Raw genomic sequence first — 27,372 nt, forward strand, 5'->3', positions numbered from 1 at the left:
TGTCATCCTTCAGCCTAGGTCCAGCCATTGACCAGCAGGGTACATGCACATGTGGGGTATCTTCCCCCTTTTAGGGGTCTCTGAACCCTGGTGGCACTGGGCTTAGGTTGTCCTTCACCCTCAATCCCTGATGCTAACAGGTCAAACCGGGGTGCTTGTCCCACATTTGCTTGGATGACCCAGCTGTGGGTAGCGGTTTTGGAGGGTAGAGGAGTGGAGATGCACAGGGCCCCCTTACATGTCTTGACTGCCACACAGGTTATTGCTGGAGGTGCCACTGACGTGGCTTGTCTGGATGAAGACACAGGCCCATGTATATATGGGAGTGGTGGGGTTCCCCAGGAAAGCCCTTGGGCACTTGCACTGGGTCAATAGTCCACACTGGCCCATGTGGGTCACTTTGCCCCTTTCCATGGCTGAGAGCTGTCCCCTCTAAATATAGCCCAGTGGGCTGAGCTCAGGCCTATTTTAGGCTCAGGCTGGGAGGTGGCCAGGCCTTCCCCAGGCTCACAGAGGAGCCACTGCTGCCTCCATCGTCCTGCTACTGGGTGCTGACATCGGGCTCCGTGACTGCCCACCCCCATCATGCCTGAGGAGACCCAAGAAGGTAGGAGGTGACTGAAGGAGGGCAAGGCCCCAAAATTATGGCCACGGAGAAACCTACCCCCTGCTCCACTGACCCCACTTCCTTAACTAGTCATCAGTCACAATGTCCCAGCTCAAGTAATGGGACCTGCCCCTGTGCATGGAGGAAGGCTTACCATGCCTGAAACCCCTTCTCATCTCAGGTTCTGCCTGTTTCCCTTGCTAGGGACAGCAAGAGGGGTTGAGGTAGCCACCCCGTTGGGAGAGGGTGAACTAAAGGCTGTGCCTAAGTGGGTGTGGGTGGGGCAGCTGCCTGGCAGGCTCAGCTCTTACTTCAGAGAGGAAGCTGGGATTGTGGATGAGCAGTGGTTCCAGGAAGCATTTGGGCACATGGCCCAGGGAGGGGATAGGCTTCTGACTTCCTCCAACTTGGGCCTAAGTGTCCCCAACTGGCTAAACGTTGGGATCCCTTTGTTGGCCAGAATAACTGCAAGTAAAGACTTTGGTGGCCACTCACCTAACTGTTCCACCACATACAAGAAGCACGGAGGCTCAGAGGGGTCAGAGCAGGGACCCAAGAAGCTCCAGATCCAGATGCCGGCCAGGGTGCAGGACCAGCTGCTCCACAGTTCCAGCCTGGCCTAGCTGGTAAACTCCTCCCATCACATTTTCAATATTTTATATTGGATGGGAAGAAGGGAAACCCTGGGTGTGTAGGGGTGTTACCTCCTTTTGGGGTCTTAACAATGACATTTACTGTGTGTTTTCCCTGGTAACAAACAGAATCTGAGTTCAATTTAGAAAGTGTGGGAAGAGCACAGCCAAGTACAAAGTGGGAATTTAATATGACCCTCAATGCACCACCCAGACATAACTGGCAGCATCTGTTGTTTTACTTACTTTTGAGCACATCAGGGGTCATTTTTAGGCAAATCATGAAGGTTGAGTTATTGTTCAGAAAGCGATAGACCCAGAAAATCTACTCACCCTTGCCCCTATAAGATGTCCCTTCAATGCTCCCCACTTTGTGATCTGTTTTCCAGCTGGACATCTGGGGGTCTTAAGAAGCCAAAATTAAAAAAAAAAAAAATCAAGTCAAAGAACCACCAGAAGAAGATATAATTTTCAGAAATAATAAACACTTTGATGGATCTAAAAACAAGTAATAAAAATCACGGGAAAAGTGACTGTAGAGGCTTTGAACAGATAATTAGGAAGCCACATACATATTGACCAGCCCCCACTCTAGGCAGAGACCAAATCAAATGGGTCAAAGAGGCCTTTCTCAGTTCCCAGCTTAGCAAATATGTGTGCACATGTATGCATGGTTTTTTTTGATGGAGATGCTTAATGGTGGCAATGTTGTATCCTTTGGGGGGCTGCGGGTAGCCATTGTGGCAGACAATTTGAGGATAGCTGTAAAAAAGTCCCTGCTTTTTGATCCAGTAATTCTGCTTCAGGAATCTGTCCTTATTAACAGTTAGGAAATTGAAAGACATCTTCTTACTCAATGATGCACATCCTTTTCTAGGAATTATTGATTTCAAAAGAGAACTGGAAACAACCTAAATACCCAGGCGGCCTCAGAGGGATGCCTGAAAGACCTCAGAGGCCTGTGAAAGTCTGATAACAAAGGCGGGTCTCCTGTCTTGATTTTGAGTGAAAACAGCAGGGTTCGAGGCAGTCAGCAGAATCATACTGAGTATGTTAAAGAACACAGAGCTAAGGCCAGGAAGGAGAGGCACCACCAGCTCACATGGTGCTGCTTCTGCTGGGGACCAGGAGAATGTCAGGCTGTGGGTCTGGCCTGATGGCTAATTTCCAGGGTTACAGGGAAAACTGACAGCAGAAGAGGCAGGAATGAACTTCATGCACTATGGGTTTATTCCTCCAAGGCTGATAAAACTCTCCTCTAGAAATGAGCAGGCAGAGGAACACTTGAAAAGTCCTTGAGGTGCTTGGAAGGAAGCAAACGTGACCAAGTCAAGTGCACCACCTGCTACTGTGGGTGAAAACAGACCTATGGGGTTTCAGGTTCGTCCTGGCTCCAAAATCAAGGGCCATTCCTCAGTTGGTTTTAGATTAGGAGTCCCCCGTCTCTTTGTCCTGTCCCCATCTTCCCTGAGTCCCTACTGCCTCTGGAAGCCACCTAGAAGGGAGGGGGTGACCCACTGGCTGAATCAGCCTCACGGTGCCCCACAGACACCATGGCACCGATGCTGAGCCCGAAGAACAGGGCATCACTGGCCCCCAACCACATGCAGGAGGTGCGCCTGCACCGAGTGGAGTCCATCAGCGACCTACACAGCGGAGGTAAGACAGGGGAACGGGATGGATGAACTGGGCAAAGAGGAAAGCAGGTGCACCCACTGCCCTCCTGATGCCCCATTCACCTTGTAGGCTCACTGCGCCCCTACCTGGCCGAGGAGGCTCAGCCATGGGATGAGCTGCTGGGCAGCCTGCCGCCGTCGCTGTGCGCCCAGCCTGGCTGCGGCCCTTTGCACAGCCGAGGGGGCTTCCTGCTGCTGCTTGCACTGCTGGTGTTCACCTGCCTGGCACTTGCCATCCTTGCTGTCTACCTGAGTGGTATGGTGGTGCAAGAAGCCAGTGGGAACCAAGGGCAAGGAAGGGGGACCAGGAGGCCTTTCTGTATGGTTGGGAGGAGCAACTGCAGAGACCGAGGCAGAGAAGTGTGGGGTGGGGGTTCTCGGCCCCTGGCGCTGGGCTGAGTGGAAGGGTGATCATGGGGTGGCATGGGGTCTGATAACCCCCCATTTTATCCTGCCTGCCTATCCACAGTGCTGCAGAGCGAATCCCTACGCATGCTGGCACACACACTACGTACGCAGGAGGAGATGCTACTCAAACTCCGGCTGGCCAGCCTCAGCCAGTTGCGGAGGCTCAACTCCAGTGAGGCCCGAGCACCCAGTTGAGCTGCTACTTGGACCTGGGGTTTGGGGGTGTGTGGGGGGGAATAAAGTGGCCGTTAGCAGGTTTCTCCTCTCCCACTGCTGCTCTACCCTACTTTCTTGGTGAGGGTTTTGTATAGGAGCCTCCTCTGGCCCCATAGCTGCCCGCCTCTCCTGGCTTCTTCAGGCCAGGCCTAACCAAAGCTTCAGGTGCCAAGACTCTGCTTTGGGTGGCCCAAGGTCAAAGGAAGTGATGCCAGCCTCCTGGCTCCTCCTGTGGCCTCTCAGCATTCTCTGGCTCCCTCAGCAGATTCAAAAGTCTAGAAATAGCCAGCCCCATCCCAGACACCCAAACTGCCAGGCCTCCCAGTGAGGACCCAGCCTCAGCTCTCAAGACGGGCTGGGCTCTGAGGAGGAGGGCCATCTGGGGAGAGACTCTTGGAGGGTAAAGATGAACTGAAGATGGGGAGATCCAGCTGGGCCCAAGCCTGGGGTGATGGATGGGAGGGAAGGCAGGCAGAAAACACCCAGAAGCCAGGTCCACAGAAAGCTGAGTTTTCAGTTTACTTATCTCTAATCTTTAAAAATCAGCACATAAATCCATTCTAGATAGCCTCATCCACCCCCCAAAGAAGTGGTTCATCCCAGAGGAACAAGGCCTGAGAAAGGAGAAAAAGGAAGGGACAACCCTCCTGCTGCCTGGCCCATAGGTGTGGGACAGGCACACACCTGGCCAGGCCTGAGACAGGGCAAAAAGAGGCCATAGGGCTGAGTGCAGGGGCAAAAGGCCAGGATCCCAAGTGGCCTGGCCTTCAGCCACCTACCCCCATGTCTTTTTTTGGTTTTGTCATTAAAAAAATTAAAGCGACCATTTTGGAATGGACCAGTTGTTGTACTGTCTTACGTCAAAAATACAGGCAAGAATAGTTTCCTGTTTGGCTGGTCCTGCCTCACAGGACGTCTGCCCGCTTGTCCCGCATGCGGCTGCGTGCTTTGGTCCGTGCTTTGAAGGCAGCGGTGTTGTACAGGTGCTGGAGTGGAGGCAGAGTAATAATCTGATAAGCGGGGGAGAGCGGAGCCCAGAGCTTCTCCTCCCTCCAGCCCCTGCAGAGCTGCAGGCCTCCAGGCAGCGGGAACAGAGGGACAATAAAGGTGCCCAAGGGTTCAAACCTTCTCAAAACGTGAGGTCTTGCAGGCCTTCAAGGCAGTAGCGTCCAGCACCAGCACAGGGCCCAGGCCAAAGATGTCACGGAGTAGCTCGTTGTTCTGGGGGCAAAGAGAGCAGTGAGCTCAGGCCAGCCCGAAGCAGACAAGCTGGGTGCACCTTCCCTGTTGGCCACTGTACCTGGAGGTGGTGGTGCATGCCTGACCCCAGCACGTCCCTGAAGGCGGCATAGATCCGACGCCGAGCCCAGCTGTCCACGTAGAGCACCTCGAGGCCGAAGCGGACTGTCTCTGGTTCACAGCTGCCGCCCTGCAGGGGAGAGGGGCCCACCCACAGGATCGGGCTTGGCGGCCGTGCCTGAGGACACACTCCTGCTAGGACACACACATTCTCACACACACCTCCACAAAGTGCAGCACGGCACGGAAAGTAGCGCGCTGCCGCCGGCGGTCAGATTTGGCACGGTACTTGCTGCTGTCAGTGGCCAGAGTGCGCAGGGCACTGCAGAGGGCGTCCATGTCCTCGTAAATAAAGTCCTCCTGCAGCGGGAGTGATGGAGGGTGTGTCAGCAGAAGCTTGAGTTCGGCTGGCTCTCAACATGGGGTGGCCCAAATCCTTCCTTTCACTGACAAACTCACTTTCCTCTCTGCCTGGCCCCCTGGTATTCCTTCTTGACCCTTGCCTAGGCCAGACACCCCTGCTCAGGGTCCCAACATAGCCCTTGGCACCTGAGTCTGCGGTGGGGCTATTTCCGCTCTCCAAGGACCTAAGGCTACCCTGTTTTCTGTGGCATCCCCTACCACCAGCCTGGGACAGGCAGGTGGCATCAGCAGCCCCCTCTCACACCTCAAGGTCCCGGGCGAGCTCAAAGAGCAGCGCGATGGTCTCGCCGGCAGCGATCCTCAGGTTCACACTTTCGCTGGACAAAAGCTGGGGCAGCCGGGGCAGCTGCCTGGGGAGGGGGCAAGCTGAGCTACGTATGTGGGGTGGGGGCCTCCTCACCTTTCCCCTCCCATACCCAGTGGGCAATCGTCCCTACCTGTCCAGGATGTGACTGACATAGGTGCTGGGGCAGATGGTGAGTAGCAATGCCCAGGCCTGTAGGACGGCACAGAATAGGCCATGCAGGCTGGCAGGGCCCACTGGGGCTGTGGGACCACTCACACCACAGGACAGGCTGAAAACACCTTCCAAGCAGGTGAGGCAAGAGACCAGGTCCTAGGGGCACAGGGAGGCAGGGTGGAGGTTTGGGGGCAGAGCTAGGACCTCTACTACCTGTAGTTGGTGCTCTACTACCTGCGCCCAAAGGCCACTTACCTGGACATCAGCGGCAGCCACGTAGCAGCCCAAGCCCAAGGCAGAAGCGCACTGTTGGGAGGACGGTAAAGCCAGGCCATGGTCAGAGGGTGAGCCTGGGGGCAGGTGGAGCCCACCTCCCTGCTCAGGGATTGGGTGAGGAAAGGGTGTCACAGAGCATGGACCACTCACTTGGAGCCGGGCAGCAGGGCTAGCTGTGCTGTCACTGAGCACGGAGACCAGGAGGGGCTGCAGGCTGTGGAACAGCTCCTCGCCCTTGGGTCCAGGGCCCAGTTGCACACAGAGCAAGCCTACCACGGCAGCGGCCAGGGCCTGTTCCTCGCCCTTCCCTGTAGAGATGCTTTACAGTCAGCCCCCGCACAAGGGTCAACACCTAGCCAGTGTCACCCACGTGCCCCAGATCCAACCTTTCTTAAGGCACTTTTCCAAGGCATCGGCCAGTGTAAGGTGGCGTTCCAGCAAGAAGTCAGGGAGTAGGCGGGACGCCAGGGCCAGGCGCAAGTTCTCTAGAGCACCTTGCCGGGTCTTGACACTGAGGGACAAAGAAGGGGGGTCTTGTTGCCCAGCCCTATCTGCGTCACATCTGGCTCATGGCACAGGTTGATTAGGGACATGGGTGTAGGGATTGGCTGGAAGTCAGGAGTACCTCTTATCTGTGAGGCAGTCCACATACTCCTTCACCTTCTCCTCAAGGTCTTCCGGCTGGCCCTGCTCAGCCACGGCATCCCCCCCTGCAAGGCCAGCTGGTCAACCCTGCTTCTCGCCTTGGCCCACAGAGCCCCCACTGGGTCCCTGCCAAGCTCCCACCCGCTCTCACCAAGGCTGTCCTCTGCGATGGTGCTAAGAAGGCTGGGGCAATCACTGGTGGTGCTGCGGGCCTCACTGGCTGCCTCATCCTCACTGGAACCTGAGTCAGCTTGGAGACTGCTCTGAGCACCTGGAGATGGTAGAATGGGACACTTGGACTGCCTCCATTGATGAGTGATGGCTAGGGGTACCACATGCCCGGCCTCATGACCCCACAAGACAGAACGCTGCCCCTTTCAGAGATGAGAAAACGAAAGCTGAGGTGGGAGGCAGGGAACAGAACCAGGAAGCAGGACAAAGAAAGGGAACGTGGTCCATCTGCGGGAGAGCACTGGGCACCAGGCCCAGCCTAGGAAAACCTGGCAGGCCTGATGAACAGAGCCTCCTTGAGACCAGAGCCTGCTTCAAGGAGGAGACTGAGAGCCCGGTAGAGGCAGAAGGGACTGCACAGAATCTGCCTGGGATGGGGGCACATCCAGGTAGATGCTGGGAAGCTCAGCCACCAGCCTAGATTATGCCCCTAAATGGGCAGGAGAAGAGTCAGGGACTTAGATAATAGAGTCAGACAGATGCAGGGTTCAAATCCCAGCTCCACATCTCAACAGGTGTATAACCAGGTCAAGTGCCTAGCCTTAAAAGTCTCAATTTCTCTACGAAACAGAGCTGCTAAAGCACCTCTTTTGGGTAGAGCAAATGAAGACAATGACTAAACAAGTGACTAGCTCTGGCTCTTCTGTGGACCAACCAGCTCACCCATCAGCCCAGGGACCACAAGCCCCGCCCCTAGTGGAAGTCGGTGGGGGTCCCTGGCTTCCAGGATACTATCTTCTGAGCCTCCCTGGGTCCATCCCAGGCTTTCAGCCCCGGGTGGATGGACGCAAAGGCTCCTCCTGCCCCTGGGAAGTGCAGAAAGTGAAGTGGCCCAACTGATGAGCCCCTGAAAACAGGCTGAACACAGGACAATGTCAGGCCAAGTAGAAGTGCATTCTCCTGTGTGTGGGTTCCTCTGTGCGGCTGGTTTTGACCAGGGCAGCTGCCAAAGCAGAGCCCCAGATGGGTTCTGGTCATCAGGCTGACTTGACTTCTCAGGAACTACATACTCCATCAGCACCTGCGCAGGCCTCTGCTCACCACCCTACCTGCCAAAGCAGCCCAAACTTCCCTCATTTGCTCCACTGTGCCATGGTCCCTCCAGGTGCCAGGCCTTTACACAACTTGTTCCCTCCCCATGGTGCTCTTCTGTTCACTTCCTCAAGACTCGCTCAGAAGCTCCAACCTTGAGGCTTTCTTGGTCCCTAAGTCTAGGGCTGACACCACTCAGTGAACCTGTCCCCCGACACGTCCTTCGGGAATGTTGCTACGCTCTGAGATGTACCCCTGCGCAAGCCCCACCAGGGCGGTAGCGAGGTCTGAGCTGTACCCAGGAAGCACAGCATCCCTGCAGAGTAAACACGTGTGTTTACCGCACCAGGCCACTCTCCTGGTCGACGCCGATAAGCGTCTCAAGACTGCCTCAGGTTGCACCGCACTCTTCACCCTCTGGGGCCAGGTCCGCCAGTGCCGGAATCCTGCAGCTTCCGTAGCGCCCGTCCCTCAGTTCTCCCCTAGCCCAGGAAAGGATCAGGGATTGCGGAGAGGGTGGGCGTCCTGCTCTGTGCTGCGGGTTTGTACACCACAGCAGGCAACTGGAGCGGAGGAGCAATGGGGAAACCGAGTCCGGGAGGTGCCGACCAGATTAGGGGCGGGAACGCAGGCTCCAGACCAGCGAGCAGCGCGCTCAAGCTGGGCACACACGTGGCCGCTATCTCCCGAGGCACGTGCCAGCCACCAGGGAGTTGCGGGAGGCGGCGCCAGAATGCTCCAGGCAGGAGTTCCTGCCCAGGACGCTCGGGAACACCGATGGAGACCCACGGAAGGTCCCCGCTCGCTGTTCTCATCAGTTGCCCGGTGCGCCCCACTTACCTCCTCTGCGGCGCTGGCCGCCCTTGCGCGGCGCGCTGTCCTTACGGGCGCGGGGCATGCCGGGTACCCGGCGCAAGTGGGGCGCGGGGTCAGGGACCCGGCGGGCTGGGGCTCCAGACCAGCGAGACGCCGGCTGGTGAGTTGAGCTGAGCCTTGGGCAGACGACGGGAGAAACACGCCGCGCTTACCACCATCTTCGCGAGGCGCCCCGCCCTGTCAAACCGGTCGGAGAGCCCCGCCCCGCTAGACGGGTCGCCGGGAAGACGAGTTCCTGGCCTCCTGGTTCAGATCCACAGCCACGCGGCAGAAACTACTATTCCCAATGGGCTGCGCGCGTAGATTACCGCGGGTCGGTTGGGCGCAGAGCACCTCGGGAATTGTAGTCTCCTCCGGCAACCCTTAAGCCTACGACGCTCTAGGTGAACTATGCCCCCACAATGCTCTGCGACCTCGCCCTCCCCACCACATGCAAACCCGCACAGTCCTTAACTCTGAAGATACCCTCTTGGAACGACCCACCACGCAGGACCCGCATCTCTGGGTGCTTGCAGCGGACACTCGCGACAGGATGAACGTGGGTCTTGGTACAACAGGGGGAACAGCCAAAGCTCAGGCAGTGAAAGAAAAAGTGACTTTATGATGAAAGCAAAGTAGACAACAGCTTAGCAGGTACCGACCTTAGCCAAGATCTTGGGGCCCACCTGCCCTTGGATAGATGTCCTGTGACCTCTCTAGACTCAGTGGTGTGAAGGAACAGAGCTCTGGGCTGACAACCCTAACCATCTGGAACCCTGTCTCTCCCTGGGGCCACTTCCTTGTTAGGAGGGATCAGGTGATTTCAGAGGGCCTCAGGTTTTCAAATGGTGTAAACGCCCATGGAAAGTAGGGTGTGTATGTGGGAGGATTGGCTAGGCTAAATAGAACAAGAGTGGGACAGAATCCTCCAGGACGGGGAATGGCAGCAGGAACAAGAGGGTCTCTCTCAGCAGATGACTCCTGGCTTTATGCGGCTTCTTCAGGCTCAGGCTCAGGCCTGGGCTCCTGGCAGGTAGGGCCAGCCCAGCCCCAGTAACAGCGGCAGCTGAAGGACTCCCAAGCTCCAGGCCTGCCATCTGGCTGCAGGTGCAGAAAGGATTCCAGCTGTCCGGGGTCTTGCCGGACACAGCGTCCATGGCCATGGCACCACTGGTGACTGCAGGCTGTGGCCGCCCTGGTCACGTTGATCACATAGGGGCCCAGGGTGTCCACCAGGTAGTCACGAAGATGCCCACACTTCTCCTGAGGATAGGGAAAAGGTCTATCAATGCTTCTGCTCCATGGCCCTGACACGGCCTCTCCCCAACCCTCAGACCCCAACATGGGCTGTGTGGCAGGCTGGAGGGGGCAATGATCACCTCAGAGCTGGAGATGCTCAGGTCCCCCCAGAGCACCACGCCGGCTGCCCCCAGTGCTGCGCTCACACCAATGGTCTGTACAAGGTCACCCTGGAGGCAGAGAGCTGTTAAGCCAGGGCTGCGCTGGCCAGATCCATTTGGATCTACCTCCACCTGCCAGAAACTTTCCAGTCTCATTACCATGATCTGATTCCATTTCTAGAGTGGGTAGGGCCCCTTGGCACTGAGCCTCTGAGTGGCTTCTCAGGCCCTCCTCTCAGAGAATGTCCTCAGACCACGGCTCCAACGCTGGGGCTTGCCTTCTCCCTCAAAATCTCTCAAGGCAGAGCTCTACCTTGTCGGATGCTCCAGGACAGGACCACCCCCCTCAAAACCCCTGAGCAAGGTCTTCCCCTCAGACCTTCCTAGGACTTTGCCATGTCTCCCCACTAGACATCAGTTTTCACTCACCTTAGACAGGAACTTTCCAGAATTCTGGTGTGTGAGGCGGGCATAGGCCAGTACAGGCAGGGGATGTGGGTGCCCAGTAAGGGCCACACGAAAGGCCTCCTCCAGGCGATATCGGACAAATGTCTGGTGATAAGCAGGTGGCAGCTGGGGTGGGAGGTAGATGCTGGGGAAGAGCGCGCTGGAGGCAGCCCAAAGCCAATCCAGTTGGGTGTTGAGGGCGAGGATGGCTGAGTGGCAGCGGCCCGTGTAATTGGAAGCCATATCGTGCCAGCCATTGCCACAGGCTGGGAAGTGATAGAAGCCCCAGAGCCCATGGGGCTGCAGTGCCTGGCCCAGCCGCAGCGTGTCCTCCATCAGGGCACGGGCTGCCTGTTCAAAGCCAGTACGGGCCTTGTGGAGCTGCTCCTGGGGGTCCAGGTCGGGGAATGCCCGCTGTGCCCAATCCCATGAGGCTGCCTGATAGGCTCGGCGGCGGCCCCAGTTCCCAGCCCAGAGTGGACACCATTCCTCCCAGTCCAGCACTGCCAGACCAGCAAAGCCAGGTCTCAGGCTGTGCTGGATCTGGTAGGCAGCCCGTGCCAGGTGGCGATCAAGGAGCACTGCCTGGGGGATGCCCCCATTATGAGCTGTGCCCCTGGGCCCAAAGTAGGGATAGAGGCCGAGCTGGTTCTTGTAGAAGATGGTGATATTCTGGCCATGGAAATGCTGGCCGTGGTTGGCTGTGATGCCCAGAGACTGTAGTGGTAGGTGCACACCAAAGTGGGCACTACAGTGTGCTGAGGGCACGTTCCACAGCACAGAGAAGGGGTGTTCAGGGGCCCGAAGCAGGGGCTCGCCACACGCCAGGCACAGGGCTACCCCTAGCACCAGGGCTCGGCCTGGCTGCATGGTCATGTCCCAGGAAAGAAAACCTGCAGGAGAGAGGGGTGTGAGCTCAGAGTCCACGGCATACCTTCCACACAGCAGGGAAAGTTGGGAAAACTTTCCCACTCTTCCCCACAAGAATGGGGAGTGGCGAAAGCATGGTCCCCACGGGGTCCCATAGGCTTCTCGGAGCAGCCACACCCCAAGTTAGTCTGGGCAGCTCTCCTCCCCTTTTCCATCCGTCATGGCATCATTGTGCCCTGATACCTCCCACACACACAGCTCTCCAAAGTCTCCTTTCCTTTGCCCAACTTACTTCCTGCCCCAAGAACACTCAGCCCCCACCTTTCCTGGCTTAATTCCTACTCAGCACTGAAGTCTCTGCTATGATATCACTTCCCCTGGGAGGTCTCCTGGATCTCCAGGCGGAGTGAGGGTGCTTGGGCTCCCACTATCCCAGCATGGATCCTGCCACTGTATGCCTGTCTCCTTATCTGTCCCTTCAGGTCAAGATTCTATCTGTCAAAAAAAAAAAAAAGAAAAAAAAAAGATTCTATCTGTCTAGTTCCCCATTGTCTGTGCCCTGAGTAAGTGAATGTGGAAGGGAACAGATACCCTGTCCCTTGGGCCTGGCAGAGGGGGAGAAACAAAGGGCAGGTGTCCTTCCATCCGTGGCCCTAGGGCCAAAGTGGATTTGGAGGCTCCTGTAGGGGTCAACAAATAAACTGTCAGAGCCACACCCAACAGAAGTCTTTATTCAGCCACATTGGCAGCTCTGAGCCAGAGCCATCTCCTGGCCCCACTGACTCTCAGGAAACATGCTCAGGCTACAGCTGCCCCCAGGGGCTAGGGGCTGAAGTACGGCCAGTGGGCTGAGTCTGGGACTGTCCCGGGCAGTCCAGTGAACCAGAAAGACAGTGCCTTGTCCTACGTGGCCCTCAGATGTCCTTCTCCATCCAGAATATGGGGTATCCTCTCAGGTCATGGTACTGTGTCCCCAGGAGGTTTTGTGGAAGGGGCCCTGCTGAAGGTCGGGGTGAGGTGGTCAATGGCTCAGGCAGGGGAGGGGGTGGCGGCAATGATGGCCCTTTGAAGGCTTTTGGGGCAGCTTGGGCAGTCAGGCTAGGGGCCTTACAGGATGGCTGGGGGTAATGGGCCCTGGGGAAGGCACTGAGTAGGGTGGCTGACAGCCGTTGGCTGGTGAAAACCTGGCCCTGCACAGGCTCACCCAGCTGGTAGCCCAGGTGGGCATAGAAGTATAGCTGGTCATGGGTGGTGAGGTGTAGCCGGCGGAAGCCCCGGGCTTGAGCAAAGACCTCGAGGCCCTCCAGGAGATGGCGGCCAAAGCCACGGCCCCTCAGGGCCCGGGCCACCACCACTGACTCTACTAGGAGGCTCTGGGGCCGGTCCAACACCCGTGACAGGCGGGCATGGCCCACCACAATGGGGGCTGCCCCGGGTGTGGGGTGGGGGCTCAGTAGCATCAGGCAGAGGGGGAAGTTGTCTGAGGACTGCCTCAAGGAGTGCAAGCGGGAGGCACGGCTGCGGGGCCACTGCTCATTGATGAGGTCAGCACAGGCATCCAGGAGCTCAGGTCGGCAGTGTACGGGCTCCAGGGTCAGCTCAGCCAGGCTGGGGATGGGGGTCTCCTCTGGCTGTTGTGCGGGATCCAGGGTCAGCTGAGTCGAGCCAGGCCTGAGGGTCATCTCTGGTGGCATGCAGAACCTGGGATCAGTTCAGCCAGCCTGGGGCTCAGGATCAGCTCTGGTGGGTGTGCAGGATCCAGGGTCAGCTTGGTCAGCTTGGATCTCAGGGGCAACTCTGGCTGGCATGCAGGATCCTGAGTCAGCTCAGCTGGGCTGGCACTCAGGATCAGCTCCACCCAGTGTGGACGGTCTAGGCCAGGGCTCAGAGTCAGCTCCCGCCTACATATAAGATCCAGGCTCAGCTGAGTTAGGCTGGGAGCCAAGGCCATCTCCTGCTGGGTTGCAGGTGGCTCAGTGCCAGGCTGAGGGTATCTCTGCAGACCACAAGGGTGCTCCTCTTGTGGGACACCAGCCATGCTGGGCTGTGCCAGGAGGGAGGACGGGGTTGCGGCAGGGAAGGGCTGACAGAGTGCTAGGGGAGCCATGCATCTTAGAACAGGGAGTGTGGGCTGCACCTTGTCCCCATACTCACCTGATAGCAGAGGTGACCTGGAGGAGGCCCATCTCCTGTCCCTGGGAGAGCTGACTCAGGTGGACAGCAGAGGGTATGGGTTCAGGGTGTCCTGCCCCACATGGGATGGAGGCTGAGGACTAAAGGCTGGGGCAGAACCTGAGTCCTGGCCCCATCCTGCTCTGGCTGTAACTTTGTCCTCCCTAGGACAGTTGATCCAGCCCTATATCACCATGGCTGGCCGGCCATCGGACAGAACATGCAAACCAGACACAATGACCCTCTGTTTAAACCCACGCAAGGCTCCTTTCAGAGGGTACACAGCTGTCCCCAAAGCTCGCCTGTTCCTCCTTTTCCAGGTCACCCTTTTTTGACCACCTGGGCATGCCTGCCACTTAACTGATCCTGAGCACCACTCACCCACCCATCAGACTGTTTCCTCTCCCTGGACTGCCTTCCCTGCCTGGGGCAGCGCCCATGGCCTCCTCCCTAACAATGCTCAGCTCAGGACACTTCGGGCATGGACCTAGCTGTCCCCTCAGATGGGGCCCCAGCAGCACCAGCAAGGGGCCTGACTCAGTCATACAACAGTGACGCTTCTGCAAGCCCGGTTCCCCGCTGGCCTGAGTTTCGAAGTCGCCCTAGATAAGGACCAGAGCTTCCTTCCTATATCCACAGAGGGGCCCAACGGCCACTAGGTTGGGGACCCAGACCTCCTGCACCGAAACCCCATTGTCTGCCCAACCTACCCCAGGCCCTGCTGGCAAGGAGGGTCTATGCTGGGGGATTTCTGGAAGTGGGGGAGGAGGGTGGGAGAGGCGCTGGGCACCACCATGCTACTCACCTGCTCACCAGACAGGGTGTCCTGGCTGCCCTTCCCCACCTCCCCAGAAGGGCCCCTGAGCTTGAGGCCAATTCCACACTGGTCAATAACAGGTAGCCCCTTCCTCTCACACCACGTTACACTCAGAGGGCTATAAGCCCCTCACCTGCAATCAGCCACCTCCGCAGCAGACGCACCCCTTGACCCAGAGGAAGGAAGCCCCAGGATCCGCCTCTAGGCCTGGAACCCCAGGCTTCCCCGCGGGCTTAACCCCTTCAGGACCGACCCAACCCACTGTGGGCGGGGCTCCTGGGTCCTCAGACTCAGCCCTTGTGCCTCGGTTCTCCCCTCCCCCCAGTGGGTCCAAATCGTGGAGTTTTGGGGGTAGGGACTTCAGGAGCATGACCCTGGGTGGGTGTGGCTCGGCATGCTCTGGGAGGGAACCACAGACACGGGGAGGGCGTCGGGGGCGCACAGCCACTTGAACGCACGCGGGGACTAGACAGAAACGTGGGGGACGACGAGGATGGACACGCCACACGTGGGGAGGGGGCGGTACTAACATGCTGCCGCTGGGCTCCAGGATGCTCGGCGCCCTGGCTCCGCACAGATCGGGATCTCGCCGTCTCTGGCTCGGACTCCTCCGTCGGCCCGCGCTGGCCCCTAGTGGTGCGGCGGACGCACTGCAGCCGTCGCGGTTCGCGGCGCACCACGGTTTTGTCTCCAGGACGGCCAGGTCCCGCCCCCGGCCCGTGCGTCATAACTGACCGAGGCCGACTCAGTCTGTGCGAGGGCTCTGCCTCTGCTCGGCCCGCGGGTGCAGAGCCCAGCCCTGCTCTCTGCACGTCACAGCCGTGCCCCAACGCCGGCTCTGTCTCCCGCACGCTCCGCCCCTTCCAGCCCCGCCCCACACCGCCAGTCTCTGGCTCCGAGCTTCGCCGCTTAGGCTCCTCCTGGATTCGCTCTGCCGAGGTGGTGCTGGCGCCTGGCGGGCCACAACTTGGGCCCGGCGCAGGCCCCCCCTGCAGCTGGCTCCGTTTCCGCCGCGTCCAGGTCTCAGACAGGTCACGTCCCCGCTCTGTTTTGTCTCACCTCCCGCCAGCCTCCTGTCCCCGTCCTGAGTGGAAATGGCCAGGTGGAGCTTCTTCCTGAAATTTGGGCCCCACCCTGGGAAGCAGCTGTCCCTGGACTAACGTCAGATCTGAAAGAGATGAGCCTTTTCTGTGCCCTCTGGATCCTGGCGCCTGCACGTTTTAGGCACTCAATAAACAGCTCTTGAAGTAAGAATCATTGCTTTATTTGCGGGGCTGGTGCCTCCGAGTGGATTCAGGTTGCCAGCAGGGCTGGTTACCATCAACACAGTGGGAATCAAAGGGCTCTGCCGCTATAGCCAGACAGCCTGGCTTCCAATCTCAGCCTCTCTATTTTCCGGCTGTGCAATGGTGGGCAAGGTGCTTCTCCCCCGCACCCCCCCCCCGTGTGCCTCAGTTTCCTCATAGTGTCGTGTTAGAACTGAATGAGTTCGCCTACTTGAAATGCTAAGCACGAGACTTGGCGAATAGTAGGTGCTCAGCAAATGTCAGTTCTTGTGATTGCTGCAGTTTAAAGACTAGCTCAGTGTCTCTGGAGGAGATGTTTATGACCCTGCTGGGTGGGTGCCAGAGACTCTGAGTTCCTTAGGCAACTCTCCCCGTCTGGAAGCATGTGTGCATGTGCAGGCATCCGCTCATGATGGGGGCTCAGCGTACTCCTGACTCACCATGACTTGTGTGACTGTCTGTGCTTGAGAAAGCCTTGGCCAGGCCCAGAGTGCATTAGAGCTGCTCAGGGTGTGCTTCCCGGCGTGTGCCATTCACCACACACCCTGCTGCTCACACCACGTTCCCCTCCAGCCAGGGTAGCAGCGACATTCGAACTCCACAGCCATCCGCGCCTGATCCTCAAGTGAGAGGGCACCTCGTAGGGTCAGGGGACCACCACCAGGGGTGAGCTCGATGGAGAAACTGCTGGGGTTGAGGATGAGGAGGGCCTCGGGGTGGCTGGGACGCCGGGCACAGCGGCCATGGCCCGAGCACAGGGCTTGACTGCACAGACGAGCCCCACTGGTCACGTTCAGGATGAAAGGACCCAGCATGGTGTCCACATACTCCTTGATGGCCTGGCATGATTCCTGGGTAAGAGGGGGAGTGTCGGGGACACCACAGCCGTGCACAGGCCCACCTAGGGCATTGAGGCCCTAGGTGGCCACCTGCTGGTCAGCCAGGACTGCAGGGGTAGAAAGGGTCGGCCAGGATCTCCCCAGTCCTCTTGGCAGCCCACCCCCACTCTGGGCCTGAGCTCACCTTGGTTTTTGTGTTCTCCCAGCTCACCCAGAGCACCACTCCTGCTGCCCCCTGGGCTGCACTCTCCCCCAGGCTGTGCTCCAGTTCATCCTGGGGAAAGGGATAGCATAGCTCTGTGGGGCCTCCCTCCCTCTCCACAGCAGATTGCTGTAACACCATTGGATGAGAAAGATAACTCACAACCCGCGCGCAGCTGGGCCTGCTGTGGCCCCGGTGGCCAGAGGCCAGCCTGAGCCTATGAGGGCCATGCAGGTGGGGACTACGTTCTTCTGATGAATGCTGAATCTGTGCTTAGCACAGAGCTTGGCACACAAGAGGTGTTCAGAGAATGTGAGAAGGAGTGCATGAAAGTGCCCCAAGGCTGTGTGGCCTCAGTTGCTGGACCCAATGCCTGATGGGAAACCACAAGGTGTGCAGGGTCACAGAGGGAGACTCACCAGGGGCAGAAAGCGATTTGTCATGTCGTAGAAAATCTGGGCGTAGGGCAGCACTGGCAGATTGGGGTCCCCAGCACCCACAGCCACACGGAATGCCTCACCCACGCGGTGCCGTACATACATCTGTGTCTTTCCCGTGCCTTCCAGCGCTGCGGGCATGTAGATGCTGGGGTAGAGAGCATGGCTCTGGCCCCACAGCCACCCTAGCTGGTCATTCTGGGTACGGATGCCTGCTGGGCACTCGCCTGTGTAGTTGGGGCTTAAAAAGTCATAGTTATAGCAGTCAGGGAAGCCATAGAAGCCCCAGAGGCCACGAGGTCGCAGTGCCCGGCCCAGCTTGAGGGTGCCTAGCATCCAGGCCTGTGCAGCCTGTTGGAACTGGTCTTGGGCTGCTGCTTCCACCCAAGGAGCTGGCCAGTCAGGGTGCTGCCTCTGTACCAGTTCCCGTGAGCGCTGCCGATAAATGTCCTTGGTGTCCCAGTTGAAGGCCCAGCGTGGGCGCCATGCCTCCCAGTCGATGACTGCCAGCCCTGAGAAGTTGGAGGCAGGCATGGCAGCCAAGATGTCCTGGAATGTGCGGGCCAGGTGGGCATCCAGGCTGGCATTCTGGGGCAGGCCACCAAACACGGGCTCCCCAGCAGAGGTGTAGTAGGGATAGGTGCCCAGCTGGTAGCTGTAGAAAATGGTCATGTCAGCACCGAGGAAGGACTGTCCTGGGTTGGCCACCACATCAAAGACACTGACGTCCACGTCCACGCCGTGCCTCTCCAGGCACCACTGGGTGTTCGCATTCCAGATGGTGGTAAAGGGCTGCTTGGGTACCATGGGGCCCTTGGAGCCGTGGGCCATGCCGAGAAAGGTGAAGAAGAGGGCGCAGATGGGAAGCAGGTGGGCTGCCATGGCACAGGGCAAGTCTAGGGAAACCTGGCCAGGGGAGGCAGAGCTGAGAACAGGCCTTGAGCTCTCTGACCCCTGCTTAGGGCCAGCTCCTTGCTCATTAATCCATCCCTGCTCTGGCTTTACGTAAACACCCACCTGCAGGGCTCAGGGAGGTCAAAGGGCAAAGGCCTGGAGGGGAACACAGCCACTGGAGGGCAGATGGAGTTCCCTCTAGGGCCGAGTCTTTGCCTGGTCTCCCACAGGATTTGCCGTGGCCTAGGCTTGCCCACCCCACTTCCCCAAGGGCCATGGAAGCCTTGATATCAATTTTGAGGAGAGTGGCAGAGAGCCAGGTCTTTGGCCCCCAAGGCTGACCTGACTGATGGGATGGGGGGGGTGTTGTCCCTTCCCCTGGGAATCCCAGCCAGCCATTGGAGAAGGGGGATGCTCAGTGAACAAGGAGTCAGCCCAGCCCTCCTGTATCCCTGCCAGTCTGCCCACTGGTACCTACTGACCTCAGAGCTGAAGAGCCTCATCCTCCAAACTCCTGACCCTAGGGTGAGGGCCTAGGCAGGGCCCAGCGAGATCCTTCGTCCCTCAACCCTGGCCCCAGCTGCACCAGACTCAGGAAGCTGCTGCGGGGAAACTCTGAGCTTTTGTAGGGGGTAACCCCACCCAGTCTGGGGGCAGGCGGAGGGGCGGGCCTGGGCCAGGCACCAAAGCCACCACCTCTAGCAAAGCGCCCTTGGTAGGGGGTGGGGTCTGGGCAGGAAGTGGCCCCTCCTGCCCAGTCAGCACTAGGGCAGGGCTTTGTGGCTTTACTTGTGGCAGAGTGGGGGTGGAAGCAGTGCAGGGGGGCTGTCTGGGTGGCGGCCCAGCTGGGCAGGCCTGTTTGTGGTAGTGGAGTCTTGGGTGCCCTGGGACTGATACCCAGGGAAAGTACTTAAGCCCTCACAGCTGAATTATAACATTTGGGGGTCCCAGATACTTGCCTTTGTGGACCTCTTCCTCAAAACAATAGTTCACAGCTACGTTGGTATAGACAAATAGAACCCAGACTGAATTTGTTATATATTATTTATGTATTCTTTCTTCTATTAAAAAAGTTAAAACGAAAACATGTTTGTGGGCCCCCAGAAGTATTGCGGCCCTAGGCCCTGTGCCCAGGGATAAGCCATCCCTGCTTCAGGGACCTGAGTCTGAAATGCCTTGTGTTCATGAAGTCGGGGCGGTGTTGGCCCCCATTCGCACTCTTGCTGGGTGATTGTGCCTCTGTGAAGCCCATCAGTGACCATCTGGGATTCTGCACAAACTCTGGCAGAATGTGGAAGCCAGTGCCTGGGCTGGGTGAGTGTGAGACCCTGTGGTCTTGTGACTGTGAGACCATGTCAGTGTGACCACGAGTCTGAGGTCAGTGTATCAGTGACCACGTGCTTGTTCATTCCTTGATTTCTCTCGTGTGCTGATTCAGAAGCCAGTGACTGAGACCTGCTAGATGATCAGGCCCAGGCTTGCCTGCCAGGGTGGCGTGAAGGAAACATGTCCCTGGCCCAAGTGAAAGTGTTGCCTGGGTCTACAGCAAGTCTGGGCCTGAGCAAGTGACCGACCCTCCAGCATGGTGATCACCAGAGCAGTGGCACAGTCGGCTGCCACCTGGGCTTGTCCCTTCAGGCTGGCTAGGATGGAGAAGCTGGCCGGGCTGAAGGAGAGGAAGGCCCAGGGTGCTGTGGGCACATGAGCCATGACTCGAGCATAGGATGTAGCCAGGGGTGGTGGCTGCTGGGCCTGTTCAGGAAGCAGGGTCCCAGAGTGACGACCATTATGGTCAGAGAGCCTGGCACAACTCCCACGGGGTAGGGGAACAGAACACCAAGGCAGCCCCTGACCCCCTCTCCTGAGGCTCCATGCTACCCCTTAGTGCCCCCAGAAACCTAGTGTTGCAATTGGCACAATCCAGCCAACCAACAAGCCAACATTCCCGAGCTGGCCTCAGTCCAAGGGAGAAGCTGTAATGGTGAAACGGCAGGAAGCAGCTGGGGTGCCTGAAGGCCTCCCCCACCCACAGGCCGACTTCTGCTGGTTTGGTCTGGTCAGATTGGTCAAAGTGGTGTGTGTCTGGGGTCTGAGGAACAGAGTGAAGAAATCAAATGGAGTCTCTGTAGTCAAGCTGCTAAATTACTAAAATTAAATAGATTGAGGCATGAGAAAAGATTCTGTTCTTAGCTAGCCTGGGAACTCAAGCTTTTTGACTATCCAGTCCTGGACATACCTCAGACCTCCAGTTAACCCTCTGATTTCCCCGACTCACATATCTAGACCACCTGACATCCATTATTTGGACTGCCGGATGGGACCAGACCTCCCAGTGTCCACCCTGTAGACCACACACCTGATCACTATCTCAGGCCAATCCAGTGGCTGAGAATATAGAACTGATTCTTCTCAAAATGTACCTCTTAACGCTGTCGACAGGTGGTCCTGCTTCATGGCCCAGGCCTGCTTGCTTTCTGGTTGTACAGAACTCGGCCCCTGAGCCACCTCACTCCCCACACCCCCCACGTAGCCCCCCACAGGACCGCTTTCTCCAAGGCTGTCTTCCAGCTCCTCCTGGGCAAGTGATGTGAGGTGGTCACCGGTTTGTATGTCGGGGTCACAGCTGGGTGGGAAAGGTGCTAGCTGTGTGGGTGAGGTCACATGTGTACCTCGATTACCTGTGTTGGGGGAGGTTCCAGATGTGGGTGGGGTAGCTCACAGGTGTGCATGGGTCATGTCTGTGTGGTACAGGGCGCAGGTGTATGTGGGGGGCACAAATGCCTTCCCTCCGCTGGCCCCTCATCTCATGGCCTTCTTGGCCGACACCTGACTCCTCTCCAGCAGGCCCTCCCCACCTTGGCCAGGAGCACTTGGCAAACCTTCTACCTCGGTACCTTCCTCCACCATATGCATTAACATCACCCTCGCATTGTTACCATCCAGACTCTTCTCTCCGTTCCCTGCCATGACCAGCCAGAGGATGAAGGTCGCTTTATAACCTGCATGGACATGGATTTGGTGGACTTGCTTCTGCAGGCTCTGCTCCCCGAACCACACCATCCCCCCCCACCTGCATGCTTCTCTGGGGAACAACCTCCACTGTCCAGCACCTGACTCGGCACCTGACTCAGTCTTCACATCCAGTGTGCAGCTCCTTGTACCCTGTCAGCCACAGGGACGGGGTCTTTGTTGGTGTGTTCACAGATGCGTCGCCTGCAGCTAGCCCAGCTCTGGCAGGTGTGTGCTCTGTGTGTTTACTGAACAGGCGAGTCACCACCCTCAGCCGTTCAGCCAGGGGCTGCTCCAGGGCTGCCCCTTCTGCTTCTGCCTGCAGCAGCCCCCGGCCACACCCCGGACTTGTGCTGAGTCACAGGTGAGCTCAGCTTCCTCCAGCCTCTGCCTCTGCTTTGTTCCTGGCATCAAGCTTCTCAAAACTCAACACAGAAAGCGCTTTCTGCAGGACACCTCCCCCGAGTCCTTGTGGCTGCCCTCCTCACCACTTGCTGCTTTGAAGCCTGTCTCCCCCGACCCAATGTGACCCGAGGCGGGGATGAGTCATTACTGGACAGGGGCAGCCAGGTGTGGGTGTGATAACTGAGGGGCAGGGAAGAGACCCACCCAGGTAACTCCCTTCAGAAGCAGGGGAGTGAAGCAGGGCAGAGCTGGTCTGACTGCTCTGGCTGCTACTTCTCTCCCCTGGGACAGCCGGGGACGAGTCATATTCTCTCATGGGCAGGACACAGCTGACATTGAAGATGGCTCTGCTCCCAGGCTCAGTCAGGATGCCTCCCGCTTGCTCCGTCATGCAGTGGAACAGGCACCGGACCTCAGAATTCAGACCCCAATCCCCTGCTTGCCTCCTCTGACCATACCCAGTGTAGACTGTGACCCAGAGGGAGAGAGGTGTGGGGGGCTGGAGTCCACTGCCCTTGGGAAAGGGGAGTGGAAGAGACACCCTTGCCTGTGGGAACAGCAGGGAGAAGTGGTCTGGCTACTTGCCCAGCCAGGGAAGATCAAACATCCACTTTGCCCTTTCTCCCTGGGTGGGCAAGGCGAAGTGGCTGGCACTGGCCCAGCTGGGGATACATGGGCCAGTAGGAGAAGCACAGTGAGTCCTGTCCTTCATAGAAGGTTGGGCTCAAGTGCACTGCAATCAATAGGGAGCAAGCAAGGCCCTCGGCACTGGTGTGGCGTGAGTCCCTCCACTCCCAGGGGCCCCTGTCCCAGCAGGACAGCTGCAGAGTGGGCAGCTCCAGGTCCCCAGGTCCCAGTGAACACATTTACAGATGAGAAGTCCCCAGCAGAGCCTCGCAGGGCAGAGCCTCGCAGGGCAGAGCTGGGCTCAAACTTCATGGAAGACTCTGGAAACTCTCACATGCCCTGGTCCGGGTGCAGACAGCCCAAACACAAAATGAGTTGTTTTATATTTAATTTACAAGACAGACCCCAAAATAATAATAATAGACTATCCAGGGGCAGGGAAGTAGGGTCAGCTTCTCCCCAGCCATGCCCCCTCTTCCTCTCTGGCAGGGAGAGCAGGCTCCTCCCCAGGGGACTGCTCCTCCCCCTTAGAACAGGGGGTTGAGAGCTGGTATGGACACCCTCCTGGGCATCCCAGGGGCTCTGCCCCCTTCGGACTCTAGTTTGTCCACCCCTTGCAGGCTCCTATATGCCTGGCAGAGCCCTTGTGGCAGAGGCCAGCTTGCCTGGCAGCCAGGTGAGAGAACCCTACAAAGTCCAGGTGAGGGCTAGGGCTGCCATAGCGAGCAGGCTGGTGAGCTGGGACCCAGCACAGGCCCCACTGGCACCCCCAGCTGATCGCCTGCGGTCCCACTGGCATTGCTCGCCACCCCAGCCTAAGTAGCACTGGCAGCGAAAGTGCCTCTGCATGTGGTCATGGTCCGCCCAGCTGAGCTCCCCCTCTGGTCGCAGTTGGGGCTCACCAGGTGCGTGGCTAGGCACTAGGCGGAAGCTGCTGGCACTGAGGTGCAGGAAGGTACTGGCGCTGGGGTCGCGGCGCACGCAGCGCCCGTGGCCATGGCACTGGGCCCAGCTGCAATAGTGGGCAGCCCAGGACACGTTGACTACGTAGGGGATCAGCAGCTGCATCAGGTAATCCTTGAGGTACTGGCAGGTCTCCTGGGGGCAGAGGCCAGAGATCAGGGTCAGTGGCCTCAGCCCACAGCCCCAGACGGAAACTGTCCACCCTGTGGTGACAGTACCTTCTTTTACTGGTGCACACGAGTGTATATGCACATGTGTGCTTGAGCTCTCACTGTCCCTGCTCCTGCTGAGAAGGGGGTGGGGGCAGAGACTGGAGCCCAGCAGGGCAGGCAGGGAAGGCTAGAACTCAAGAGCTGTTCAGGACAGCATGTCCCCTTTCATGGGAGAAGGGGAAGGGCCCTGTCTTCTCTGTTGAGACCTGGGATGCCTTGGGTGGGAGACAGACAAGGGGGCCAGACTAGGTTTGCCCACTTTGAGGTTGGCAGCCAAAAGCCCTAACTCTCTGCCTGTCCCTGCAGACTCTGCAGAACCGGTGGGCTGGGTGGGTCTTACTTACCGTACTGGTGGTGAACCCTGCATCACCCCAGAGGATGACACCTGCAGCCCCCAGGGCGGCACTTTCGCCAATGGTGGAGATGAGATCCATCTGTGTGGGAAGGGGTTGGTCACTGGGGAGGACTGAGCCCGCAGGGAGGACAGACAGGCTGGGCAAGCTCAAACCTGTTCTGCCTTGCTGACCCCCCGGCCCAGTCCTCCCCTTCTGACCCCCAGGCAAAGGCTCTTGTTTCACTTTCTCCTGAAATGTTTAAGCCCTTTCCACCCCCATGTTGGGCCTCCGTTACCCAAGCCAAGGTCCCACGTGAGCCTAGGATATATCTATCAGGATGGACAGAATGCCTAGGCCCATGTCCCTGCTCTGCCCTGGACTTGCTGGGAAGCTTTGGACGAATTTCATAGCATCTCTGGGCCTCAATTCTTTTATCTGTAAAATGGAGCCAATGCTGCTCCTCTTTCACAAGGTTACAGAGAGATTGACGTTAGGGGATGTAGGGTAGCCAGTCAATTATGGGGCAGGAGGCCCCCGGGTAACTCAAACCTGCAGTGGTTCCCGGGGAAGAAGGCAGAGCCCTGGGAGGTACATACCTCACTAAGGCCCGTGAGCCTGCGACTATAGGTGGGCCGTGTGAAGACGTAGACTGGGAGTGCATGGTTAGCGTGGTGGGTGCGAGCCACGCGCAGCGCCTCCTGAACACGGAAGCTCACAAAGTTGCGGCCATGGGCAGTAGAAGCGAGTGTCTCGTCCAGGTAGACAGACGGGAAGAGGGCCGTGCTCTCGGCCCACAGCCAGGCCAGCTGGTCGTTTCGGGAGACCTCCACATCAGGGCAGCGGCCCGTATAGGTCTCCCAGTTTTGCACATAGTCGTGGTTATAACAGTCAGGGAAGAGGTAGAAGCCCCAGAGGTGCCGAGGCCGAACTGCCTTGACAAAGCGCAGCGTCTCCAGCATAAATTGCCGAGCAGCGAATTCAAACTCGTACTGTGCCTGCTTGACTACCCGGTCCGACGGCCAGTCAGGGTGGCGGCTGGCCACCAGCTGGCGTGAGGATTGGCGGTACACATCTTTGTCCTGCCAGTTGCGCACCCACACGGGCCGCCAGTCCTCCCAGTCGATGACCGCCAGCCCTGCGGGCTCCTGTCTACGAATGTAGTGCTCCACATGTTCCTGCAGCATCTTCAGGTGTGCCCAGAGGCTGCCATTCTGCGGCACGCCACCATGGACAGACCTCCCCGCGGAATCGAAGTGTGGGTACAGGCCTAGCCGGTTGCGGTAGAAGATGGTGATGTTCTGGTTCACAAAACCCTCATTAGGTGAGGCCTGCACGTCGAAGGCTTTCTCCTCTGGGTCCAGTGGCACCTTGAGGCGTGGGCCGCAGTCTTGTGTGGGCACGTCCCATGCTACCACAAAGGGCCGGCCTGTGAAGATGGGCGGAGCTGTGGGCTTGAGCTCCGTGGCCCATGCCACCGCCAACACCAGGGCCAGTCTGGTGGCAGGGCTCAGGCCTGCCCACATGCTGGGGGCTGCAGGCAGACAGTGTCACCTGCCTGACACCAGCTCAGGAACTGAGGAAAGGGTGGGAGAAAGCAAGTTAGTCTAGAGAATTCTGGAGGGGCTCACCCCAAACCCTTCCATACTCCCAAAGTCCATGCTGTGTGGGGCACTGTGCCCAGGGCTGTTCAGACCCCGTTTCATGGCTGTAACAGGTCTGAGACACGACAGGCCACTGAGGAGCAGGCGAGACACCCTGGGAACTCACTGGCAGGAGCATAGAGCTCCTTCCTGGTGCAGGTGGCCAATGGCTGGGAAGAGACCTCTGTTAGGTCTGTGACCTCCTCTGAGAATCGTACGAATTGAGCTATGGACAAGCTACCCAGAGACACACACACATGCCTGCATACCATCCAGCATATGGTTTCAAAGAGCTCCGAACCCAAGGCCCACTCTACCGGGTGAAGAATCTTAGTCCAGAGAAACGACAGCATTTGGGTAAGGCAGGGCACAGCTCAAGCAGCGACTAGCACGCTGGAACACAGCCGCGAAGCTGGTATCTGTGTAGCACCCGCCCGGCAGAAGAGTGAGGCTGTCAAGACTTTGTCTCGAGCGCAGACACTCTCCCAAGCTTGGAAGAGGCCACGCGGGGACAAAGGGGCAGCGGACCTCCCACGGAGGCGCCGGCAGACCTGCCCTTCCCTCCACAGCCACCGGGAATGCGCGCGCCCGACGCCAGGCGGGTAGGGCTGGAGCTCACTCAGCCTGGCCTTTGTGCGGGACCCCGCCCCCGCTCCGCACGTGGGGCCTGAGCCCGGCCTGGTGGGGCTGGGGTCCCTGGGCTGCCTCCCAGGGGGTTCGGAACCCAGCCCCCTGGGAGAGACCCGCCAGGCTTGCACCTTCCGCCCTCACCTCGCGCAGGGTGCCGCCGGGGCTCGCGCCATAGCCACCGCCATCCCGGGCCCAGCCCAGCACACTCCGGCCGCTCGCCCAGGCACGGCCCCGGCTCGGCGCCTCTGCTGGCTCCGCCCCCCCGCCCCCCGGCCCGCGGGCCCTTTAAGAATCCAGCGCAGAGGCGGGCCTGGGGCAGGACTCGCGGTCCGGGCGGGAAGGTGTGCTCCACGTTCGAGCCGCTAGTGCCGCCTTTCGGGCTCCAGGGTTCCGAGAGCCTCCGCCGAGGAATCCAGCCACCCATTTGGGACCGTGAGGCCCCTCCGAACGGGGATTTTTTTCTGGTGTCTCAGTCGCGACAGCCAGTCAGCCCGAGATTTCCCCCCTGCAGCCTGCTGCCGGTGGTACAGTCCTCCCGGCTCCGCGGCGCAGCCAGCCCCTTAAAGGGACAGCGTAAAGGCCAGGGATCGTGGAGGGAATAAAGGAGGTGGCGTTCCCCCGCCCTGCCGTAAGGAGGTGCTGTGGGACCCCGAGGCCTTGGCTGGGGGTAGCAGCCGATCTGGCTCTGTACTCGTGTCGTCCCCTAGCCCTGAGGCCCCTTTGTGTGGAAAGGGGGACGGTGATAAAAGCCGACAGTAACGTCCCGACCCCTACGGATCAGGGCTCCCCTCTCCCTTCAGGGTCTGAAGGGGAACCCCGCCCCCTGCTTGACTGGGACAGGGGGCCGAGTGCCCGCCTCCTCGCCCTTCCAGGGCTGGGCAGAGGCGGTGGTTGTCTTGGCAACATGAGCTGTGGGTCGCAGCGTGGCCCGACAGCTGGGGGCCGCTAAGCCCAGCCCGCCTTTGGGGTAGGGCACCCTCCGGCCCCCGACCTACATCAGGGACACGACAATCTCTGGATTCCCGTCCCCTCCTGCCCAGGCGCGGGGATATCTGTGGGAGCCCCTAGGGCTTACTTTCAACTCGGGAGGCTGCCACCTTGCAGAAGTTCCTGGTGGGACCGCGGAGAAAGCCAGCGGGCCAGAGGGGCAACCCCGGGCCTCCACCCTATATCCCGAGCGCGTTCCTCCCGCTGGGGAGCAGACTTGCAGCTGGAAAAAGAGCAAGATGTCCTTGCTCTTCGTAGTCTAGACCCACTCCCCATTCGGGGGTCTGCTCCCTCAAGGGCCCAGGTCTGCACCGCCGGCCCCTTCTCCTCTCGCGCTGGGAGGAAAAGGAAGGAGCGCTGCTGTGGGCGCACCTGTGGGGGGACATGCAGACCAGTCGTCCGCGCTGAGCTTACCTGTGTGGGAGTCCGTCGGCCTGGGA

The 27,372-nt window shown here is 58.9% G+C and overlaps 5 protein-coding genes across 14 annotated transcripts; 1 reads left to right on the forward strand and 4 right to left on the reverse strand.

Moving 5' to 3' along the window:
* The first annotated feature begins 482 nt into the window (after positions 1 to 482).
* Positions 483 to 4,376, forward strand: LSMEM2 (leucine rich single-pass membrane protein 2). 2 transcript variants are annotated; one of them, XM_081071446.1, is made up of 5 exons: positions 504 to 607; positions 1,068 to 1,233; positions 2,788 to 2,898; positions 2,986 to 3,171; positions 3,385 to 4,376. In XM_081071446.1, the coding sequence occupies exons 3-5, from the start codon at positions 2,793 to 2,795 to the stop codon at positions 3,516 to 3,518; spliced, it is 426 nt and encodes a 141-aa protein (XP_080927572.1). In that variant the 5' UTR covers positions 504 to 607; positions 1,068 to 1,233; positions 2,788 to 2,792; the 3' UTR covers positions 3,519 to 4,376. The 2 variants fall into 2 exon arrangements, with proteins under 2 accessions (XP_080927571.1, XP_080927572.1); XM_081071445.1 differs by lacking the exon at positions 1,068 to 1,233 and having other exon boundaries at positions 483 to 607.
* Positions 4,029 to 8,982, reverse strand: IFRD2 (interferon related developmental regulator 2). 8 transcript variants are annotated; one of them, XM_081071438.1, is made up of 12 exons: positions 8,746 to 8,982; positions 6,794 to 6,913; positions 6,623 to 6,707; positions 6,384 to 6,508; positions 6,148 to 6,305; positions 5,977 to 6,027; positions 5,699 to 5,877; positions 5,506 to 5,611; positions 5,061 to 5,198; positions 4,840 to 4,968; positions 4,665 to 4,760; positions 4,035 to 4,525 (listed from the first exon to the last, which is right to left on the reverse strand). In XM_081071438.1, exons 1-12 carry the CDS (start codon positions 8,801 to 8,803, stop codon positions 4,445 to 4,447), a joined length of 1,326 nt encoding a protein of 441 aa, XP_080927564.1. In that variant the 5' UTR covers positions 8,804 to 8,982; the 3' UTR covers positions 4,035 to 4,444. The 8 variants fall into 8 exon arrangements, with proteins under 8 accessions (XP_080927570.1, XP_080927564.1, XP_080927566.1 ...); XM_081071440.1 differs by having other exon boundaries at positions 5,699 to 5,757; positions 8,746 to 8,965; XM_081071439.1 differs by having other exon boundaries at positions 5,699 to 5,757; positions 6,623 to 6,719; positions 8,746 to 8,965.
* Positions 8,983 to 9,747: 765 nt separating this feature from the next.
* LOC308507654 (uncharacterized protein) lies at positions 9,748 to 26,209 on the reverse strand (the record flags this gene model as incomplete). Its single annotated transcript, XM_081072850.1, has 10 exons — positions 26,087 to 26,209; positions 24,272 to 25,248; positions 23,685 to 23,774; positions 22,857 to 23,263; positions 20,545 to 20,747; positions 19,699 to 19,815; positions 14,993 to 15,418; positions 10,590 to 11,635; positions 10,140 to 10,229; positions 9,748 to 10,023 (listed from the first exon to the last, which is right to left on the reverse strand). Exons 2-10 carry the CDS (start codon positions 25,196 to 25,198, stop codon positions 9,748 to 9,750), a joined length of 3,582 nt encoding a protein of 1,193 aa, XP_080928976.1. The 5' UTR covers positions 25,199 to 25,248; positions 26,087 to 26,209.
* NAA80 (N-alpha-acetyltransferase 80, NatH catalytic subunit) lies at positions 12,247 to 13,731 on the reverse strand. The gene is given in 2 exon segments (XM_081071452.1): positions 12,247 to 13,164; positions 13,167 to 13,731. Coding segments are annotated over 2 exon segments (1,191 nt in total). The 5' UTR covers positions 13,585 to 13,731; the 3' UTR covers positions 12,247 to 12,391.
* HYAL1 (hyaluronidase 1) lies at positions 15,711 to 18,722 on the reverse strand. 2 transcript variants are annotated; one of them, XM_081071451.1, is made up of 4 exons: positions 18,607 to 18,722; positions 17,213 to 17,885; positions 16,776 to 16,865; positions 15,711 to 16,603 (listed from the first exon to the last, which is right to left on the reverse strand). In XM_081071451.1, exons 2-4 carry the CDS (start codon positions 17,762 to 17,764, stop codon positions 16,286 to 16,288), a joined length of 960 nt encoding a protein of 319 aa, XP_080927577.1. In that variant the 5' UTR covers positions 17,765 to 17,885; positions 18,607 to 18,722; the 3' UTR covers positions 15,711 to 16,285. The 2 variants fall into 2 exon arrangements, with proteins under 2 accessions (XP_080927577.1, XP_080927576.1); XM_081071450.1 differs by having other exon boundaries at positions 17,213 to 18,136.
* Positions 26,210 to 27,372: the final 1,163 nt, after the last annotated feature.

Source organism: Rhinolophus hipposideros, assembly GCF_964194185.1.
Source record: "Rhinolophus hipposideros genome assembly, chromosome: 14".
NCBI lineage: Eukaryota > Metazoa > Chordata > Mammalia > Chiroptera > Rhinolophidae > Rhinolophus > Rhinolophus hipposideros.

Excerpts from the sequence above, each read along its gene's own strand:
- IFRD2 (XM_081071437.1), bottom strand. The coding sequence starts at position 8,803 with ATGCCCCGCGCCCGTAAGGACAGCGCGCCGCGCAAGGGCGGCCAGCGC. Across the intron at positions 6,028-6,147 it reads GCCCTGCTGCCCGGCTCCAA|TGCGCTTCTGCCTTGGGCTT; the intron begins GTGAGTGGTCCA and ends TCCTCCCAACAG. Across the intron at positions 4,526-4,664 it reads AGACCTCACGTTTTGAGAAG|CACCTGTACAACACCGCTGC; the intron begins GTTTGAACCCTT and ends CCTCCACTCCAG.
- HYAL1 (XM_081071450.1), bottom strand. The coding sequence starts at position 18,627 with ATGAGGCTCTTCAGCTCTGAG. Across the intron at positions 18,137-18,606 it reads TGAGGCTCTTCAGCTCTGAG|GTTTCCCTAGACTTGCCCTG; the intron begins GTCAGTAGGTAC and ends TCCCCTGGCCAG. Across the intron at positions 16,604-16,775 it reads GGGAGAACACAAAAACCAAG|GAATCATGCCAGGCCATCAA; the intron begins GTGAGCTCAGGC and ends CCTCTTACCCAG.
- LSMEM2 (XM_081071445.1), top strand. The coding sequence starts at position 586 with ATGCCTGAGGAGACCCAAGAAG. Across the intron at positions 608-2,787 it reads GCCTGAGGAGACCCAAGAAG|ACACCATGGCACCGATGCTG; the intron begins GTAGGAGGTGAC and ends GGTGCCCCACAG. Across the intron at positions 3,172-3,384 it reads CCTTGCTGTCTACCTGAGTG|TGCTGCAGAGCGAATCCCTA; the intron begins GTATGGTGGTGC and ends GCCTATCCACAG.